This window comes from Diadema setosum, chromosome 11 (genome assembly GCF_964275005.1).
Source record: "Diadema setosum chromosome 11, eeDiaSeto1, whole genome shotgun sequence".
Taxonomy (NCBI): Eukaryota; Metazoa; Echinodermata; class Echinoidea; order Diadematoida; family Diadematidae; genus Diadema; species Diadema setosum.
Genome location: NC_092695.1, coordinates 35,442,452 through 35,463,238, shown reverse-complemented (window position 1 = coordinate 35,463,238; position 20,787 = coordinate 35,442,452). Strand labels below are relative to the sequence as shown.

The 20,787-nt window shown below is 39.6% G+C and overlaps 1 protein-coding gene across 1 annotated transcript; it reads left to right on the top strand.

The window, feature by feature from the left end:
• Nucleotides 1-1,819: 1,819 nt before the first annotated feature.
• Nucleotides 1,820-13,651, top strand: LOC140235453 (tudor domain-containing protein 3-like). The gene is made up of 13 exons (XM_072315480.1): nucleotides 1,820-1,920; nucleotides 2,465-2,549; nucleotides 4,118-4,183; nucleotides 4,792-4,952; nucleotides 5,359-5,500; nucleotides 5,891-6,011; nucleotides 7,618-7,793; nucleotides 8,385-8,507; nucleotides 9,214-9,445; nucleotides 9,883-10,014; nucleotides 10,362-11,440; nucleotides 12,006-12,131; nucleotides 13,155-13,651. Exons 1-13 carry the CDS (start codon nucleotides 1,820-1,822, stop codon nucleotides 13,485-13,487), a joined length of 2,877 nt encoding a protein of 958 aa, XP_072171581.1. The 3' UTR covers nucleotides 13,488-13,651.
• The last annotated feature ends 7,136 nt before the right edge of the window (nucleotides 13,652-20,787 follow it).

Genomic DNA, 20,787 nt, shown 5'->3' with positions numbered 1-20,787 from the left:
CGCGTAATTGAGGCCGGGCTCGGCCGCGGCTCGGCCGTGGCCGAGCCCGGCTCCGCACTGTAAACGGTGTCTATGTTGTAACTTGTACCCTGGCTCTAATCTGTGTGGTCTCTTTTGCTTTGTGATGAAACATCCACAGAGCATACTTCAGTTACACATTCTTTCAGAGATTCAGAGATATAATCTTTATTGTCCAGTAGTCTACAGGAATTTCCTTCTGTTGGCACTTGTACCACATGTACCATATTCCTGATCACATTAGAGTATAACTTTGATGAAGAGTGTGATTACCATTTCCTAGTATTTAAGAGACTTATTTCAAAATCATTGATGCATTCATGTGTCATAGTTGTCCCTTCACCAGTCATCTTGCCAGCATTTTCTGTACCTTCTTAAAATTTTCTTTTCTGCACCTACTGTACCAAGCCACACAACTAAAAAACATCTCACTTTCAATAACTGACTTGCAGAATAACCGTAGAATTATCTTATCAATGTTGAATGAATTCATCTTTCTAAGGAAGTATATCATGTGCATATATAGCCTTTGCATAAAGGGACTGACTTTGGTCTTTCCATAATAACTCTTGATCAATGATTGATGTACCCAGGTACTTCAAACTCTTAACTATCTCCATACTTCTTCTTTTAGATTGATTGGCTTTACTTGACCTTTGCTTGACCAAAAAACAACAATCATCTCTTACATTTTGGCTGTATTTAATACCAGAAAATTATCTTGACGCCATTGTTCAAACTCAAATGATCCTCCTGATATATGCGTTCGTTGCCACAAATGGTACCAATTATAGCAGTGTCGTCAGCATATTTGACAATGGTAGCGTCGTCATGAGATGAAGTGCAGTCATTTGTTTAAATGATGAGCAACAGAACCGACAATACGCAACCCTTTATGGGTAGTTACATAATCAGAAAACATATCCTGTGGTTCTACTGTTTGGGTTCTAAAAAAAAAGAAAAAAGAAAAGAAATCGTAAGGCCAGAGAATTAAGGAGGGCTTAACATATAGTATTTGTGTGACCAGTATGCCTGGGGGTCTAGACCATAAAGTGTAAATTCTGTAAAAAAAAAAGAAGAAGATATAATCCTTGTGATTTGTACAAGTCAAATTAATTAAAGTTATATTTCCTGGTAACTAGCCCTACCAGCATTTTAAGTTCACTGGCTTTGATCAGCACAGGTCTCTTACGTATCAATGGGAAAACTGCTCAAAATGAATGAACTAAAAATGTCCAGTGGAATATACGTGCAGTTGACATGCATGTCTCACAAATATGATATGAGCTGATGTAAGGGGATTTACATGTGTACCCACAAAAGGTCAGGGATGTATTTTGCAGAAATTCTGAGAAGTCTCATGTGATATTCCCTTTTTCCAAGAGAGCTGCCCATTGTAAACACATGCTTGTGTCTTTGTGTGGACTGTGCAGTTGCAAAATGATGAAATCGATGGTCCCTTTCCCATTATGAAAGTTTGGGACTGGAGTCACAATGGCAGTTCAAATGTTGTGAAAATTCAATGTGAATCCTGGCTAATAGAGAAATGTGATAATGCACAAACCTCTAGCTGCACTGTTTGTATGACATCAGCTACTACTCGCTGTCGCCCTTCATGTGTACATTGTACGTCTACAAATAGCACACTTTTGTGTCTATTCTACTTTCCCTATACCCATCTATTGCCTGTCGTTAATTCACATGACATAGAATGGTTGTACAGGAGTAGGGCCATCACTTCTGTGGATTATTATAGATATCCTTCAAATGACATGATTTTATAGCCCATCATCGCCTGATAATGGGATTCTTTGGACATTCCGCACGGCACAACATTGGGATGTTGGACTATCTTCGTCCGAGGTTGCTCATTCCACACTTTCGCCTACCCATGACTTGGAAGTAATGTTTATGTCTCATGGAATCTGGCAGTAGTTGTTATAACCATTGAGGTACTGATATAGCAAAAGATCTAATACCAGTTGCACCATCTTATACTGTAGCTGGCAGATGACAGCAAGATGTATTTTATGGTCTTATAATCACCTGGCTTGTAGGCCCCAGGGAGTCAGGCAGACAGAGAAGTGCTTCTGTATCTATGTCCTGCTAGTCTGGAAATCATCATGATGACCCTCATTGATACTCTCTCAAAAAAAAAAACCCCTACCAACCCAATATGTAGGTTGTTGAATATTGCAGCTGTGATGCCTTAACTCCTCCTGGGTCTGTTGCTCCTTGCATATCCACGGATGATCTCCCACAGGCACCAACTGTCCCAACTGTGTCATTTAGACGGCAGTACTCATGGTGGCCAAGCTGCAGTATGTAATGAATCAAAACACATTGCCGGTCAATCACCTTTTCATCACTCGAGTTGTTATTCTCCATAGTTTTGATAAACAGGCTACCACTTATCTCCCTTTCTACCCTCGAACTCCTCTGCCAGGCATCTTACCAAGGATGGAATCGAGAGATGTAAGGAGGGTGCTGCCACCATCTCAGTGGATGCCCTAACAAGGAGGGCACTTGATGTAAGTTTTCCCCTGTAACGTATTTGTCCTATTACATGTATTGTGCTTTCATGGTTGAAAAAGCAAATTTCTTCATAAGAAGGACATCCTCCAGTGAAGGTGGTGTATAGAAAAAAGTTTTAAAACATTTTGGAAATTTATTTCTTCGTGTTTTTGCTTGTATGAAATCCTTAACAGTCTTGTGGTCTTTTTTTTTTTGTAGAGCATGATGAGACATTTGAAGACTTTGAAACAACATTCAATTGTCAATTCTTGCTATGAGTTGATATTCTGTTCAGTAAATTTGGAGATTTTAACATTTGCTGAAGGTTTACTCATTTATCTCTACAGTTCCCATTTCAACATATTCTTCGCAAAATCACTCTTCTCTCTTTTTTTTTTTTTTTTTGGTTTTAAATTTGTCTTATGTGACACATCTTGTTATATTTTTGTCCCCGCCGAACGAGTTCGAGCAGGGGACTATGAAACGGGCTCCGTACGTGTGTGTGTCCGTGTGTCCGTCCGTGTGTCCGTCCGTCCGTCCGTCCGTGTGTCCGTGTGTGCGTCCGTGTGTGATCAAAATCTTCAATTTGCTACTTCTCTGTCATTTATGAGCCAATTTTGATTCTGTTTGCTTTATATGATAGCACTACATGGGGGCTTTGAAACTTCTACACAGAATTTCAGTTGTGACCTTTGACCTTGACCTTTGACCTATATTGTACATTTTGCTACAAAATGCTACTCCTTCGCCATTTCTAACCTGATTTCGATTCCGTTTGCTTTATGTGATGGCACTAGGTGAGGGCTTCAAAACTTCTACACAGAATTTTGACCTTTGACTTCTTTGACCTTGACCTTGATTTTTTGACCTATATTGTACATTTTGCTACAAAATGCTACTCCTTCGCCATTTCTAACCCGAATTCGATTCCGTTTGCTTTATTTGATGTCACTAGGTGAGGGCTTCAAAACTTCTACACAGAATTTTGACATTTGACTTCTTTGACCTTTGACCTTGATTTTTGACCTATATTGTACATTTTGCTACGAAATGCTACTCCTTCGCCATTTTTAACCCGATTTCAATTCCGTTTGCTTTATATGATGGCACTAGGTGAGGGCTTCAAAACTTCTACACAGAATTTTGACCTTTGACTTCTTTGACCTTTGACCTTGATTTTTGACCTATATTGTGCATTTTGCTACAGAATGCTACTCCTTCGCCATTTCTAACCCAATTTCGATTCCGTTTGCTTTATGTGATAGCACTAGGTGAGGGCTTCAAAACTTCTACACAGAATTTTGACCTTTGTCTTCTTTGACCTTTGACCTTAATTTTTGACCTATATTGTACATTGGCTACAAAATGCTACTCCTTCGCCATTTCTAACCCAATTTCGATTCCATTTGCTTTATGTGATGGCACTAGGTGAGGGCTTCAAAACTTCTACACAGAATTTTGACCTTTGACTTCTTTGACCTTTGACCTTGATTTTTTACCTATATTGCACATTTTGTTACAAAATGCTACTTCCGGCGGGGACATATGTTACGCACCGCGTAATTTCTACTTTTCCTTGTTGCAGATTGATTTGAAGCAGATTGGCTCCAATGCTCTGCCTCCAGACATTGGGAAGAGCAAGTCAGACAAGGTAAGGTACTTTTTCACAGCATGTGTGTCATCGCTAGGATGGATGCATGTTCAGTTGTAACTATTTGCAATGGTTTGAGGAAAGATAGACTGATTGATGAGTAGTTAGGAAGCATGCTACACCATTTGCATGTCTATTCATAAGAAATGTGAGATTCTAGAGTTTGTGATGTTTTGGATAATCAGACTTCAGGATCATGGAGAGAGAGAAGAACAAAAACAAAAATGCATGTGATTAGGCTGCTTGGTGTCAGTAATGCTATTTGTTAACTCCACCAGTCCAAATCCATCTCCAAATTTCCACCAGTACATTGAAATTCAGAATCAAGTTAAAAAAAAGAAAGAAAACATTATGTTTGTTGTGAATGTATGGAACAATTAAGATTTAAACCTTTTTTCAGTTTACTTTGATATTTAATATTAAGATAATCACAATTTAATGTGATGTGTTTCTAGCAGTCAAATATTAAATGTTCCTGTATGTTGTGAGCTGTGAGCACAATAAATTGCTGTACTGATATTTAGAAAATTTCTATCAATGTTGAGGATATCATTACAGAGGAAGTAGTTCCATGAGTGAATATACCCTGATCTGTTTGTTTGCAAAAGGTCCAGGGGCCGTACGTGCTTCAGATTCAGAAAATTCGCAACATTGCAGCTCCCAAGTCCAATGAGGATTCTTCTGTTGCTCCTCGCCTTCTCCGGCTTCAACTCACAGATGGCCATGTCACATGTGTAGGCGTTGTCATAGAAACAATTCATCAAATAGAGTAAGTCATGTATAAGATTCATATATATATACATTTTGAATTTGAAGGTGTGAATACAAGGACGTTGTGATAATTATGTATGTAGCATCTACCTCCAATGTGATCATTGTTGCCTTGTGAGATGTGCAGAGAAGTTGATGGCTACCATGCTCAATGCTTGTTTAGATCTGTGCTTAAATTTGTTGCTCTACGCCAAAATGATTGGATATAGAGTACAAATGTGTGATGTCAAATCACCATGGAAACTGGTTTTAAACAACCTCACCTGTCCTGGTGCTAGCCATGCTCGCACGCGATTCCAACCCAAGCTATAACAAAAGACTGTGGCATCATTACTTCTGTACTCTATAGAGCAAGAATATTTACACATTTTGACTAATAGCAATTAATGTCTGGTGTTTGACAGCTTGAACACTCCACCGGGCACTAAGGTCCTGCTGAAGGGAAGAGTGGATGTCACCAATGGGTTCATCATCCTCAATCCGGCCACTGTGAAGGTCCTCGGGGGAAGGGTGGAGGAGATGGTGGAGAGATGGGAACTGGCCAGGGTGAGTCAGACTTTGGTTTATCTCTTGGCAAAACTGGAGCGTGTCCAAGACATGCTGCAGTTTGTTGGAAAGGTTTTAGGTACTTATCGGCATATTGCCAAATGTCAAGGTAGGCATGTGATGTTGCTGGTATGTATCTTTTGCAACAACTTCCATGTATATTCCCATCTGCTTGTCTTGTTTGGTTAAGCGTATTTATGTCATTACTATTAAACCAAGTTGAAAAAAAAGAAGATAATAGATGCCAAATACAATAAGGGAACACTAGTGCATATTTGCTTTCTATGTATGTTCTCAATCTCCTTATCAGTGAAAAACCTTACTAATGGTTATTTGATGTATGATTATGAGTATGTATTAAAAAATAATATCTCCACATGGTATTTTCAGCAACTCGCTCACCACACAAGAACAACTCAGGTGGAGGGAGCCCCGCCCCCTTGGGTGCCATTCGGACAGCGTCACAGAGTGCAGCACAGTGCAGAGAGCAGGCAGAGGACAGAGGGACCGGGTAAGTAAAGGAGGACATAGTTGTGGTAACTGTATCAGGGCTGGGCACTAGTCTTTAGTATCTACCCAGTACTCTGTTTCTGTGGAGATTCTAGTTACCTCCACCAGGGGAAGCGGTTATGTTTTCTTTAGTGTTTGGTTTGTTTGTTTGTCTGTGTGCAAAATAAATAAAAAAGTTGTGCATGGATTTGAATGAAATTTACAGGAATAGTTTAGAATGACACGAGCAAATGATGAAATTTTTATAGTGATCTGCAAATTTTGTTTTTTGATTTTAGGAAGGATTTTTGATACTTTGGCAGGTAGGGTCAATGAACTTGGGAGTTCATGCTGCACATTTTTGGAGGTTTGCATATGTGCACTATAGTGCGTGCTCTACGGCTCTAGTTTCTGCTAAGGCGACGCATGCTATGCAGCTAGAAGTTGATGGCAAAAGGCTTCTCTGTTGGGAAATTGGGCGATTGTCAGCATGCATCATATTTTTGGGTGGAAATCACTGATCTCCATGGAAGAACAAAATGAGTGGTGGAAATGAGCTGCTTGTTGGAGGTCTGTGCTCTCAGAGTGCTTCTATAGTTTTAACCCTGTCATTGCTGTTGCCGCTCTGATGATGCACAAAGTCAGTAGCATTTTGATATGTTGGTCTTTGGAGGGCTAAAGTCTATGGCTAGTCACAAAAATAAGCCAAGATCAGGGTGCCCTCATTATTTTACTGATTATAACATTTGATACTGAAAAGAGAGTTGGTCATTGACGTGCCATCCCAGCTGTGATGATATGGACAAAATATTATTCTCACTAAGAGTGGACCAGTGTTTTATTTGTGATGATTGATGATATTCAACCCTATCTGTGGACTCACAAATGTTTAAAGCAGCATGCTGCTTGTTGATATCATTTGAACTCCCAGGTCATTGTCCATCTCTGCTTGATTGAACTATGCACATGTTAACTGAGTGCGAACGGAAAGCTTCTTGCCAATCCTTACTGCAGTCCAAACTCTGTATAAAAAATTTAAAGGCCAGATTGGTTGAGGCAGATAAACTGAGAGTTTCATACTCAAATTAGTGATTTTGGTTCGAGTTTGCTTTTATTGCAATGGATTGACAAATCGTCGTTTACTGATGTAAATAAACATAGATTATTCAGTGTTTTGAGTAATAGCCATGATAAACAATAAGCCTTCATACGTAGGTGGGATTTGAATTCAGGACCTCCTCGTGATTGCTAGACAGGTGTTTTATCCACCAGACTACCAAGCTTCTGCCTGATAGCCAGTGATGATTCTTATATTACTGTAAAACGAGGAATGTTTGCGTGCATTTTAATTTCACAAATTCAACGAGAGCCAAGATTCGCAAAATTAAAATGCATGTGAAAGTTCCTGTCTACTCTATATGCATTGAATATAAGAGGTAACTCACGAAAATTTCATGGTGCAAAGAAGGCCGTTGGCTCCAATTTGCAAAAATTTTGTGTTTTACAGTACTTCTTTTGGCAGCAGGTTCTGCATGTGTATTCAAAACAATGATTCTCACATCAAGTTGTTTTTATTGCTACTGAGAGCTGTTTGTAAGTCTTACAAGTCTTTATTCATGTGTACACAGGTAAGAAGCGTACACTGAACCTGGAGAAGAATCGAGAGCAGACAGACCAGGACCGAGAGTTTGAGGAGCAGAGGAAGGCGGCCATCAAGGAACTGGACCAGGCTCGGGGCCAGCAGGGCGGCAAGAAGTTTGGGGGTACAGGGAGCAAAGGTCAAGATGGCGGCAGTGAGGCAAAGGTGAGAGGACAGGTGATGAGAGGATGTAAGTCTGTCTGACAAAGGTGAGAGGTCAGCACAGATTGCTGCATTGTCAGTAGAGTGAAGGGGACTGAGGGGGAGGAGGATTTATTGACAGTGTTTCAATTACCCTTGCCTGTGTAAATTTTGTTTGTAGTGCGCTGAGGGAGTTAAACATGTCAGACATAAACAGTGTGTTTTTTAGTTATTTTCATTCTCTGAAAGATTCACATCTTCATTGTACGTATGGATATTCTGAGAAAAAATGTATTTTGTTGTATTTGGGAGATGTTCAGAAATTTATGACAATTTAATCCCTCTTCTCAGAGCATTTATTGCTACATGTTTTCATGTTTTGCTTGAATCTAGGGCCGTCCTTTTTTCGTCATGCAATTTCTAGCGCAATTACACAGACTTTATGGTGGCGTGTGAAGATAACACCAATGTTGGGGATCAATTGTAATGATCGGTATTAGTTGCATTAATATGACTGTCGGTGTTGGAGCTCAATTTAAGGCAGTTGTTTGGAAGGTAACACCGGGCACTAGCAGCGGACTTGAAATCACCCAGTGTGTGTATCTCTGTACGCAGGAAAACTATGGAGGCAGGGGCACCCAGTCGGAGCGGCGCGGAGTGAGAGGTGGGGAAGGGAGACTTACTGACAGCAATAAGAACAACCAGCCCCAGACAATGTACAGAGAACTCTCCGTGGATGTGAGCAAAATACTATGTACAAAGTCGATCACTTTTTAAGCTGCAGTTGTGTTTGTCTGTTTGTCTTTGTGTGTGTGTGTGTGTGTGTGTGTGTGTGTGCATGCATCCCAGGCATAATTGAATGTGGTCTGTTGATGCAGGGCTGTGGGGCTTTGTACAATTACTGGGATAAATAGCAGATACACCACTTGATTTCTGTCATTTATGTTAACTGCAGAATCATCATCAAGCAGACTCTTGTTACTGTCCGTGATATTAGTATTGTAGCATGTCCGCCTGCATTCAACAACTACAACAAAAATTGCAACAGCTCAAAGACTACAGAACAATGTATAGTACAACAAGCAAACCAACTAAGAGGTGTATAAATATCTTTAGCAAATATAAAAGCATGTGACTTTTTTTCTGAATTTTGTTGGAGATATGTGATAGGCATGCATCCTCATCAGGATATCATTGCATTTGTTTGATGTTTTCTGTGCTATATATGCAAATATTCTTAGATAATCAGCTGTCACCTCATACCAAGTCAGCATGCTTTGGTAGGATTTTAATCAAGTAGTTCTTCCCCATTAACTGCACTGAAGGTACAAATGAGAATTCTTAGTATCTGTGTTTGTGCAAGCAGTTGATGTAGTTTGGATTGTTGCATTATTTCATCTTAAAGTAAAAATATATACATATCTATGTATTTTTTCTTTTGCAGAAAAAAGTTGATGAGAAGTCAGTGTCTCAACTCATCGGAATGGGCTTCAGCCGGGACGCTGCCATAGCCTCGCTCAAAAAGCACTCTGGGAACCTGGACGCTGCTATTGACTCCCTGGTGGCCCCCAGCGGTACTGGAGGCACGGGCAGCGGAATGGGCACCAAGTCTGGCTGGTCCTCATCATCATCTGGGCCTCCACAGAGGGGCAGGGACAGACAGGAGAGGGGTACAGGTAATGCATTCTCTGAAAGTTTTATTCTTTATTTTTTATATTTTCTTACAGAAAATGAGCCTAACGCAGAGTCTGTGATGAGAGTGTTAGAATACTTTTGGAAATGTTGCTTCGTTACGATTCAAATGGCAGTGCCTACTTGGTCTTTGTCGATGTAGCAAAGTGTAGCTATTCCTGATTATCAAACAGAGCAAAAGAATTCTTGTTGTAATGATGCAATTTATTGTCTCAATCTTATGACCATGAAATTGTATATATGGCAAAATTGTATGTGAAAAGGAAAGAATGCAGAAATGTAGTTCTTTGAGTTCAGTTATGCACAGCTGATATGACCATGTTCGCTGCAACTATTTCCAGTCATAGTGCATTTGTGGCATGGTTGAAATGATGAAAGGAGTAGTTTCGTTCATGTTACACTTGTATCTGTTTTATGCCAGGAGGTTTCAAAGGTCGAAGAGGAAGACGAGGCGGGGATGGTGATGATGACGATGATGCACCTTCACAGCCCTCGGCTCCCACGACGTTGTTTGATTTCCTAGAGTCAAAGTTAGGACCATCAAAAGCAGAAGGTGAGCCACTGAGAGACATCGTCCACAGAAATGGGCAAAAAACACGAGAATGTATTTTCAAAAATCAAAGCTCCTAGCATTATTGAATAGAGACTGATATTTGATAAAGTTGAGATTGGACAACATTTGAAAAAGCTAAGTTTGTCATTGCATGAATTACTTCAAGTTTGTATTATCTGTATGTATTTTATTGTATGTGTAGTAGTCTAAACATTTTGAGGGTACTGGTGTTAAATAACTGCTGAGTTCCATGCAATTCTTTTTTTTTTTTTTTTGCCTGGGAAAGGTTAACAAATATTAGACAAGATTATGATGCCAGTTATGGTTTTCTCTTGTGTTTGATTTAGCCTTTAAACCCAAGGAAAATGAGGTGCAGGAGCAGCGTGAGCGCAGTGAGAGGCCCAGCCGCTACGACAGGGATCAAACAAAGTCGAGCAGGGAGGCTGGTGGCAGCTACAACCACAACGTCAGGGAGACCCCACCTCGCTTCCAGAAGCTACAGGCCCAGAAGCAGGCCCAGCGACAGGCCCAGCAGCAAGGCGAGGGCTCCATGGGACCCAGGGACAACAGGGGCAACAGGAGGGACAAGCAGGACCGGTACGACAGGGACGAGCGGCGGCGGGATGGGCGACGGAATAACGAGTGGACGAATAACAAGGAGGACACATCTCAGGGATACAGGGGCGACGGGAATTACAAGAATGAGAGGAGAGATGGAGAGAGGTACCAGGATAGAAATGAGAAGCGTTTCGATGGACAGAGTAGGGGTACCAGGGGAGATGCATACCAAAACGACAGAAGCTACCAGGGGAGGGGCAACAAGTCTGATCGATACCAGACAGACAAGAGTTCTCAGGGTCTTGGTAGGAGTGATGGGAGGGGTGAGAACCAGGGCAGGAACTTTAACAATGATGTCTTTTCAAACAGCAGTAACCACCAGTCCAGGAACTACAAGAGGTACGAGAACCAAGACAAGCCCAACAGGTTCAGCACCAAGAATGAGGGAAGCTCGGAGAAGACGTACCGGTTAATGGAAAGGAAACCGGACAGTAAGCAGGGGCAGGACGGTGATCAGTTTGGCAGGAAGAGCAATGGCAGGGAGGAAGGGAACGACCGTGGAAACAACTGGAAGGGGCCTGACCAGGAGAGGCACTCGGGCAACAGCCAAATGTTCAAGGGGGAGTTTGAGGGCTTTAGCCAATCGCAGCCTTTTGTACCTCGGCAGCAATCTCAGCTGCAGACTGCCGCCCATGATAGGGGAAGGCAGATGGGGGACAGCACCGGCCAGGTCTTGAACCAGCAACCTTCGGGTCAGTCCAAGGCCATGGCAAATGGACCGGACATCATCCCTCAGTCAACGGTTCCTCCAGTCATGCCATTCAAGGAAGGTGACCACTGCTTCGCGAAGTACTGGGAAGACAATGAGGTGGGTACAGGTTAAATGTAATATACAGTGAGCTAGAAACCAGGATAGAAGGCATAATGTGTGAACTCACTTGGAGTACTATTTCTCACTGTCAAGAGAGCTTTTGATCTCTGACAATGCCTGTACCTCATAAATTAAAAATTAAAAAAGTAATATCAAAGGTGATATTTTCATGACAGATAGCTGGCTACATGTGCAATTTGTAGAAAATTTGTAAGTGCTTTGATGCATAATTACCGATATAAATTGAATTTTGAGGAGCATCTCTGTAAATCAAAAACAGAACGAAAATTAGGAAGGGAATACTGCGAGTTTGTGACAAGTCAAATGGTCTTGATGTAAGTGTAAGAGAGGATGCATGTAAATGTTCGTACCCTAGATGCATAATTCACTGTTTTTTCCTGAAACTGTTACGGTTTTCTGTTTATAGAATGTGTGACACGACATTCATGAGGACTGTCCGTAATGAAAGCTTATAAACTAAGATAATTTAAACCATTGATGTAGCACACCATCAGTCCATCTCTTACTATTTCTGTTCATGCATCCTATCCTCCCGTTTTAGTTCTACAAGGCACAGATTAGTGGCATTCACCCGTCGGGTAAGACCTGCGTGGTGAAGTTTGTGGAGTATGGAAACTATGAGGAGGTCTTCATCACCGACATCATGCCAACGCCAGACCAGCCTTGGGTAAGAGACATAACGAGGTCCACTCTTTGGCTTACTGTAAAACCAAAAATTTGCCCATGCATGAAACTTCAGGAATTTCGCGATGAGCCAAGATTCTCCAAAGTAAAAGTGTTTGTCCTCTCGTGCATTGAATGCCAGTGGCAATTTGCAAAATTGTCATGCCACAAATGTTTCTGATTTGACAGTTCTCTTCTCAGTGCAGTGGTGTTGTGTATTTCACTCTGAGTAGTCATATTATGCTCATCTAAAGATTCCAGAAATCAAAAACATATTGGATACGTGCATTTGGTCAGTAATGACATTGAATATGACATTTAGCTTTGATTGTGTAACCAGATGAATGAATGGGAGGATGTATAATGCAGTTGTACAGTTGTAGTTGTACCAGAAGACTGGGAAATTGCTAATTTCAAGTAACAAGACCACATTTATTTTATTCACTGTGTATTATAACAGCAGACTGTGAGGTGGTTTAGCAATGGTATAAAGTCAGAAGCCAATTTCTTACTTTCAGTGCCAATGACATGGAAGTTTTGAAAGGGTCAGATGACAGTTGTCCAGTAGACAGATCAGTTGTAGATATAACATGTGATGTTCACAGCTAGTGGTGATGTTTGGAAGACAGTCACTTTGAATTTTGGTTGTTGACAACTGTGCCTATTGCCCTCCTTTTCAATGTATGTTTTACCTTTTGTTCTGAGAGTACTGCTCATCGTGTAAGGACATGTCAGCAATCTGTTCTTATGATTGTACAAGTTCTTCATGAGAGTTTAGGTCTTGATTATTTTCTTTCATTGGCATGAGTGATTCTTTTCAAGTTTAGAAAGATGCATTTACCAAGGAGAACAGTTGATTGTATCTTTTACATGTTACAATTCTAGGTGTGTCATAGCGTATATGTTTACAATTAACTGTTTATGATTAGTAGATGATTTATATTCACAGTAGCCAAGACATTTTACGTAGATTTGCTGACCTCCATTTTTTTCTTCATCTTCACAACACTGAATTTCTCCCGTGCAGACAGAGCCACCTCCCCCTATAGCTTCGGTTCACCAGCAGCAGCCGTTCCTCCAAGCAGCCCCGCCCTTTCCCCAGGCCTTCCAGCAGGCTCAGGCTCCGCAAATGGTCCCCAGCCAGGCCACAATGTCACCCCATCCCGATTACGGCAACTTCGAAGTCCCCGTGAACATGACGCTCGAGTTCCGCAAAGGGGGCGACGGGCCGTTCATCAATAGGCAGGCCCAGGACCAGGGCGGGTTCCGAATCGAGAGGCGGGATCAGGGGGGTTACAGGATGGAGAGGCGGAACCAGAGACCGGCCCAGAACTTCTACCAGCCTCCGCCCAGGAGATGATCGGCAGCGACAACAAAGAAGAAGTAAAAAGTGCGCCATGTCTCCTGAACTTTTTTCTACTATAGACATAAAGCTGGATTGTGGGAAGGAAAAGTGGGGATGGCTAAGGGGTTGTTAAGTGACAAAAAATATATGGGATCATGTATTTGCTAGAAACTAGAGAAAAGATTTATAGAATTTCTATTGCAATACCAACCCATCTTTTGATTGTAGGCCGGAGGTTTTTTTTTTGATAGCCCAGTGGAAGTGAGTAATAGGGTTTGTTTCTCTCTCATGTTAGCCAGGATATAAGTTGCAGCTGCATTACGCTGCTTACAGAGAACATGCCATCTCCGTCACTGGCATAAGAACATTTAAACAAGTGTGCTGGAAGTGCCACGGGATTTATTTCACAATGTTGCTTGTTTCATTATTGCTATAGCAACACAGTTGTGTCTACTGCTACATCTCCATGACTTACTAACGAGAATCAAAGCGTCCAGCAGTGATAAAGCAGGGTAACAAGTTTAAAAATCAAAAATGCTAAATGATAACTGTTCATATTTGATTTTCGTCATAACTTGTATTTTCCAAAATACTTTAATTATGTAATTTCTTTCTTCCTGTTGATTTAGTAGTAACTCAAATTAGCTCTGATAAATTAAGTGGTCACGTGGAATGATTGCAATATTATTCCACCAATCATCTACGCTGACAAGTAACCCATTCTGTTTTCTTATTACCAGATATTGCTGCATTTAGACATTTGCAAAGATTGCCAATGCTGTTACTTCTTTGCCGTCCGAATGGAGTCGATTGCCCGATACTAGTTGGGACAGAGTAGGATGAAAGTCCCGCAGGTGTGATCTGAATCCGTCAATGTAATGGATCAGTAATCAACTCAAACAAGATATGTAGAAGCTTTGTATAAAATTTGTTCTTATCTTCTTAATTTGTAGTATACTGCGAGACTTTGAAGAAGTCACTGATTTCTTTGAAAAAAAACAAAAACAAAAAAACACAATAGCAAACCAAACAAAAAAGTTCAGCATTGGTAAGTTTACTTTACAAGAAGAATTTTATATCTGTGAACTTGGCCAATGGAGATACATTTTTCCAAGACCCTATTTTAGAGAGATGCATTTGTTAATTCTATTTTAGCACTGTCCAACATTGTAAAATATATTATACAGTCAACCTTACCTAAGGTGAATCCAAAGTGATCAGAGAAAATCCTTTGACTTTCGAATTTCAACTTACACAATAGAATGAACACATGTTTGTATGCATCTGAGGGAGGATATTTCTTCGACTTAGCCAATTTTTTGTCTTGTGAGAGGAGGACATAGGTGAGGTTGACAGTAATTTGATATGAATTCTTTTAATCCTGTTCTTCAACTCAACTGAAAATTTCATCCTGTGGGAATTGTTCCAAATTGCCAGTGTGCCAAGACCAGTTACTGAACAATCTACAATCCGGAACTATGCTTGTTTTATCCAGATTTAAGGCTTTCAGCTGACATGTTTTAAATTAAAACAAAGCTTCTGTCATTTGTGACATTGGTCAAATATATATTTTGCCACCTCAGGGAAAGATTCTCTCTCTCTCTTTCATGTAACTAAATATGCTGCTTTATTACTTAGGATAATTTCGTGTTGTCATGTGCATTGCTATCTCTTGGCAGTTATCAGCATACAACTTGTAGTCAGCAGCAATGCAAACACACTTGAGATGCTGAAACCAGCATTAATCTCTTGGTGGACAGTATTTTTTTTGCTTGTCCACAAACAGCATTGTTTTTTTGGTTTTTGGGGTTTTTTTGTTTGTTTTTTTTTGTTTTTGTTTTTTTTTACTTAATTACTGCTGCTGCAGCTGTAATGGCTATACACATGACAAGTTACACATGTGGTGAACATGCTTTGGATTTCTGCACATGTGTTCGATGCAATGTGCTCCAAAATCGATAATCACATTCATCTTAAATGTATGTGTACTTCACAGATGTATTTCTAGATAATGCTTGATACATTCGTGGATAGCATGTTGTAATATCATAAAATGTTTGTCTCATATAGCTCAAATGCTGCTAGAATGACAGTGATGTTTTATCCCCCATACATTGTGGAAAAGTTGAAAAATAACCTGCCCTACTCTCAGTGGCACTTCAAATTGATAGATATAAGAAAGGTCGGAGTTAAGCACATGGGCAACTGGTGTTCTTTTGCTCATGTCGTGGTTACTGAAAACAATAAAACAGTTGAGTAGTGATTGTCAGAATGAGCCTGAGTGACCATCCAGAAAACAACTTCTATACTGTACTCATGTCTTTGACAATGTGATGATGAGGCTCCATACTCCTGTAAAGGAGCTGACATGATACAGTGGACTCCCATTATGAAGAAGTCCTTGGGACCGACCATTTTCTTTCGTTATATCAAAATTTCATTATAACCGAACAAATAATCAACAAAAAGCAAAGAGCCAGTAGTGTTACAGCCTGAATTTTCATTTTGTTGTAACTGGAATTTCGTTATAACCGTGTTTGTTATAACGGGAGTGCACTATATATGTGTGACCTGTGAGATACCAGTGGAATGAGGTACCTTGAAATAATCCTCATCAAAATTATTGGAACGTAGACATGAGACAAGTTCACATTTCACGTCTATTTAAAGGGATTGAAGGTGGTGATCGGAAAGACTGAGGCGACTATTTGTTTTGGCAGTCAATCAGTCCTGTTGAATATAACACACGTCCACAGTATGATCAAGTCATGGACGATTAACAGCTTTATACTACAAGCTTTAGTGCTGGAAGTGCTTAAAGGGTGTGGACAGTTCTGGTCGAGGTGAGGATTTAGCTTTTAACGTTTTGCGAGATATTCAGAAACCACTCTATGAGATGTCAAAGAGCATGCAGTTCTAAGGGGTATCAAAAGTTTATTCAATGAAAATCGGTTTTGAAATGGCTGAGATATCTAAAAACAAGGTGAAACAAAGAGATCCTAATAAAGTTGTGGCATGTCGCCTTTTATTATTAGCACTTTTTTGGATATCTCGGCCATTTCAGAACCAATTTTCATCAAATAAACGTTGAATCCTTCTTAAAATTACATGCTCTTTCATATTTCATAAGAGGCTTTTCGTTATCTCACTTAGGAATGTTCAAAACATGAATCCCCACCTCAACCAGTACTGTACAGTCCCTTTAACTCCATTCAAAATATGACAAGTTGACCTCTTCTGTCATTCTACAAAGTCCTGTGCTTTATAAATGCTACAGGTGATGTTTAATATTTAAAGATGATTTTGAATTTGCTTGTTGCAAGTAGACATATTTATTCTTGTGAATTAATTTGTATTATTTTCCATTTGCTTTCATCGATTTTGATTTTGGTTTGTTCTAAAGGGACAAAGCCCTGAAATCATATATGACAGTGATATTTCATTGAAAGATACATGATATTGTAGTACACAGATTTTTAAAAGTTGAAACTGTGCTAGCACATTATTATTTAATGTAAGCTGTGCCATAGTTTCTTTTCTGACCCAATTCTATATGTATTAGCATCTAAACCCAATTCGAGCTAAACACTGCCCCGGAATAACAGGCTAGAAGTGTATTCTTGTGCTTTTATCACAGGTTGTCACTAGATCCAGGTATAATTAGTGTGGCACATGCAATCTTGTCAACACTGCATTATCACCAGCCCAGGCTGTGTTGTTGTTGGTGCAGTGAAGTTCTAGCTCTGATTGAATTCAAGTGAGAATCAATAATTGTTTTCTCTCTACAGCTATGAAACGTTACCATCGAGGGTAGTTAAGACATGTAGTGGAAAACTCACATGATTTTATGAGTCTCTGATACCATTTGTTACTTTTTGATTGCTGCCTTTCAACTTGACGACTCACCAGAAAAAGCATTTATGTTCTCTTAGCTTTAGAGGCTAACAACTAACTGAAGCCACTCAGTGCAGTCAGGGTAGACGATTTAGAAATGTAAGGAATGCAATGGTGTGCATTATTGTAAGTTTGTAGTAGTTGGGCAAGAATTTGAATATTGTGCAAATTATAAGGCTCGTTCAAAATGACTCCAAGTTGACATTCCCATTAATATGTAGTCATGGGGGGAGGGGGGAGGTAAGGAGTATATTTTTTCCTGTGAAGGAATGTATTTTAAAGAATGCCCTCCAAGTTGGTATTCTGTCTACAGGAATTATTTATGCCAATTAAACTTCGACACAATTCACAGTAAAGGAAGAGAAAAATTGTTAACGAAATATTTCACTACCTTGACAACACAAGGTGTGAAATTGCTCAAGGCTCTATACATAGTGCTGATTGATGCATGCAATGTAAAGTCGAATGATCCTTCTATACTGAGTGTGTTGGGAGATGAGAAGATATATGCTGTGGTCTGCCTGGGATAGAACAGATGACCCAACTCCACGTCTAACGTTGGCCTTTTGTGCTCACTATGTGACGCTGTGTGGATGACATCAGAAACTGGCACATTCGGGAGGTGATCACTGGAACCGTGTATCCTAATTTACAACTTCTATCACTTGTAATGGATTGTCTTCCAGTGCAGATAAAAAAAAAAAATAAATACACTTTGGAGCATTTATACCATCATGTACAACTCAGCAGTTCTCTAACTTCTTGTGTGACCTCAACCTCAACCTCTCTCACTTCCTCAAAGTAATGATGAATGTGTGGAGTTGAATGACTTTGTAGTTATGTATGTCGCAGAAGATCAGATACTTTACACGTAATCAGCAGATTTGGGGACCACATCTGCTTTTCAAGGCTGACCTTCTGAAGTAGAGAGACATATTATATACCATTGAAAAGCTTTGGAATTCAGAAATACCACAATCACAAATTTGATGTTTGATTACTCTGTCGGGCTGTTGTGACAAGGGGTCACATTTAAGGGGAAATCCAGTCCAAATATAAGTTAGTCTGATGAAAAAAGTAAAATCTTACAAGTTCAACAGGAAAATTTTGACTGAAATCCGATGAAAAATAAGGAAGTTATGACATTTTAAGTGTTGCTAATTTCTGCAAAACAGTTCTTGTATAGTGGATATGAATATGCAAATGAGTGAGCTAACCATGTCATAACCTCACAATTTTCCATCGATTGTGTACAAAAAATGATGAAAATTCAATGTTTCTGTCATTGAAATCTGAAATGTAATGTTATTCCGGGTTGAATAACTTCAGAATAGTGATCAGTTAGATATACGAGGATTTGAGCCTTGGGCATAATTGTGTTTGAATGAAAAACTGGAAACTTCAAAATTTTATGTACAAACTATATGGTAAGTTACTTGTGAGGGAATGACATGCTCACTTTGCCATTTGCATATTCATATTGACCGTTCAAGAACTGTTTCCTGAAAAAAATAGCGAAACTTCAAAATGTCATTGCACTACGTACTTCCTTATTTTTCATCTGATTTCGATCAAAATGACACCGTTGAAACTCATATTTTACTCTTTCTTATTAGACTAACTTACATTTGGTCTGGATTTCCCCTTTAATTAAAGAGCACACAGGGAAATACCGGTATACTTCACTGCATCAGGACAGAGACACCTGCAAAGAATAACAAATTCTCAATGTAAACTGTTTTAAAAGATACTGTGTTTTTATTGTCAAACTTTGGACAAAGAAATTGCATGATTTGATCAATTTGTATTATGCAAAACAACAAAACCCAAGCCTAGTCAAATTTAATTACCATCATCATTTTTTTTTTTCACAATAAAAAATGTCTACGTTAACTTAAATATTCATCTCATCACCAATAACATTTATACCTCACAAAACTCTGTGAGATTCTTGGCTTGTATGTCAGACTGCCTGGACTTTTACAGGGATCCACAATCACCTTGTCTAGCCATACATAGCAGTGTGTGGAATGAAAGCATTAAGTGCAAAAGAAAAAAAGAAAGAAAGTACATTTATGTGTTGACAGAGAACACAACAATATAAGGGTACTGCACCATCAAATGTAGTAAAAAAAAAAGTTCAATTCATCTTGTTAATGAGCTTCCTACAATAGGTGACACCAAAAGCTCTTTACGATATACATGTATCACATCAAATTTCTCGATTATAACCAGCCCCCTAATAGTGTGGGCTTTTCGGCAATTTTCTCCTCAGTGTGTTTCAACTGATTGCGGCATAAAGTATTACATACTTATCTGCCTCAGAATAACATGGCTGAGAATGAAAAAGGCGTTAAGGTGCCTCGAACACTACGGATTTAGTGGCAACTTGACGCCCTTGTCATTTTCAGCCAATGATATGAGATTGGATAACCATGCAGCCTGTAACTTGCTAGTAAAGATGACAGGATCTCTGAAGATGCATCCAGAAGACAATTTTCTTATGAGAACACACTGAAAGATGAGCAGAAAGTAAGTGAACAAGAGAACAGTTGAGCGAAGTCAGATTGAGAAAGTGACAACCCCATGTATTGCCAAAGCGTCTCTGTCAGCTAATGAACTGTTTTGTGGTGACCCAACACGCTAGATATCTTGATCCTATTTGCATAAATGTCTGATTTTTTTTTCAGGGCATAGCAATATCTTTAATTCATATTTCTTTAGCAGACATATTTTATTTCATTTCATGTGTCTGTTGAAGAGACTTACCACTCAATCACCTCTCCAACAAAAGGAGGAAATAACCTTATACCAAGTCAAAGTAATTTTTTCACAACAAATGACAAACTCTGCAACAAGACATCACGGCCATGTGACCAAACTAGCCCCTGTAAAACCAGAAACATTAGCGGCATGATACTTTCGTGAATTGGAGCTGACGGCCTTTTTCGCGATATGAAACTTTTGCAAATTCGCAACTGGCATTCATTGCATTGTGTAGACCAAGACATTTGCGTGCATTTTACTTTTGTGAATCTTAGCTCCTCGCGAATTTGCAAAAATTTCATGTTTGCAAAAATTTCTAGTTTTAAAGTAGTCAAATGTTCTGTGGATTAAGCTGACTTTTAATACTGACATTGCAACTGTCGCAAGTGTCTGATACTTGTAATTATGTACACTTTTTCAGACATTGCCATTTAACCATGATTGAATTAAGAGCCTCTTTGTCAGGTGTAGTCCTCTGGAAAATAAGAAAAAAAAATCTACTAAAGCAAAACCTTGGGAACACCAACAAATGTGCAGAACCTATGCATAACATAACCTCATCAAATCGAAAGTAAGATGAAATTTTGATCTACTTACTGTTGTAACAGCCCCATATGCATGTGTTTTAACACAAGACACATCAAGCAATGCTAGT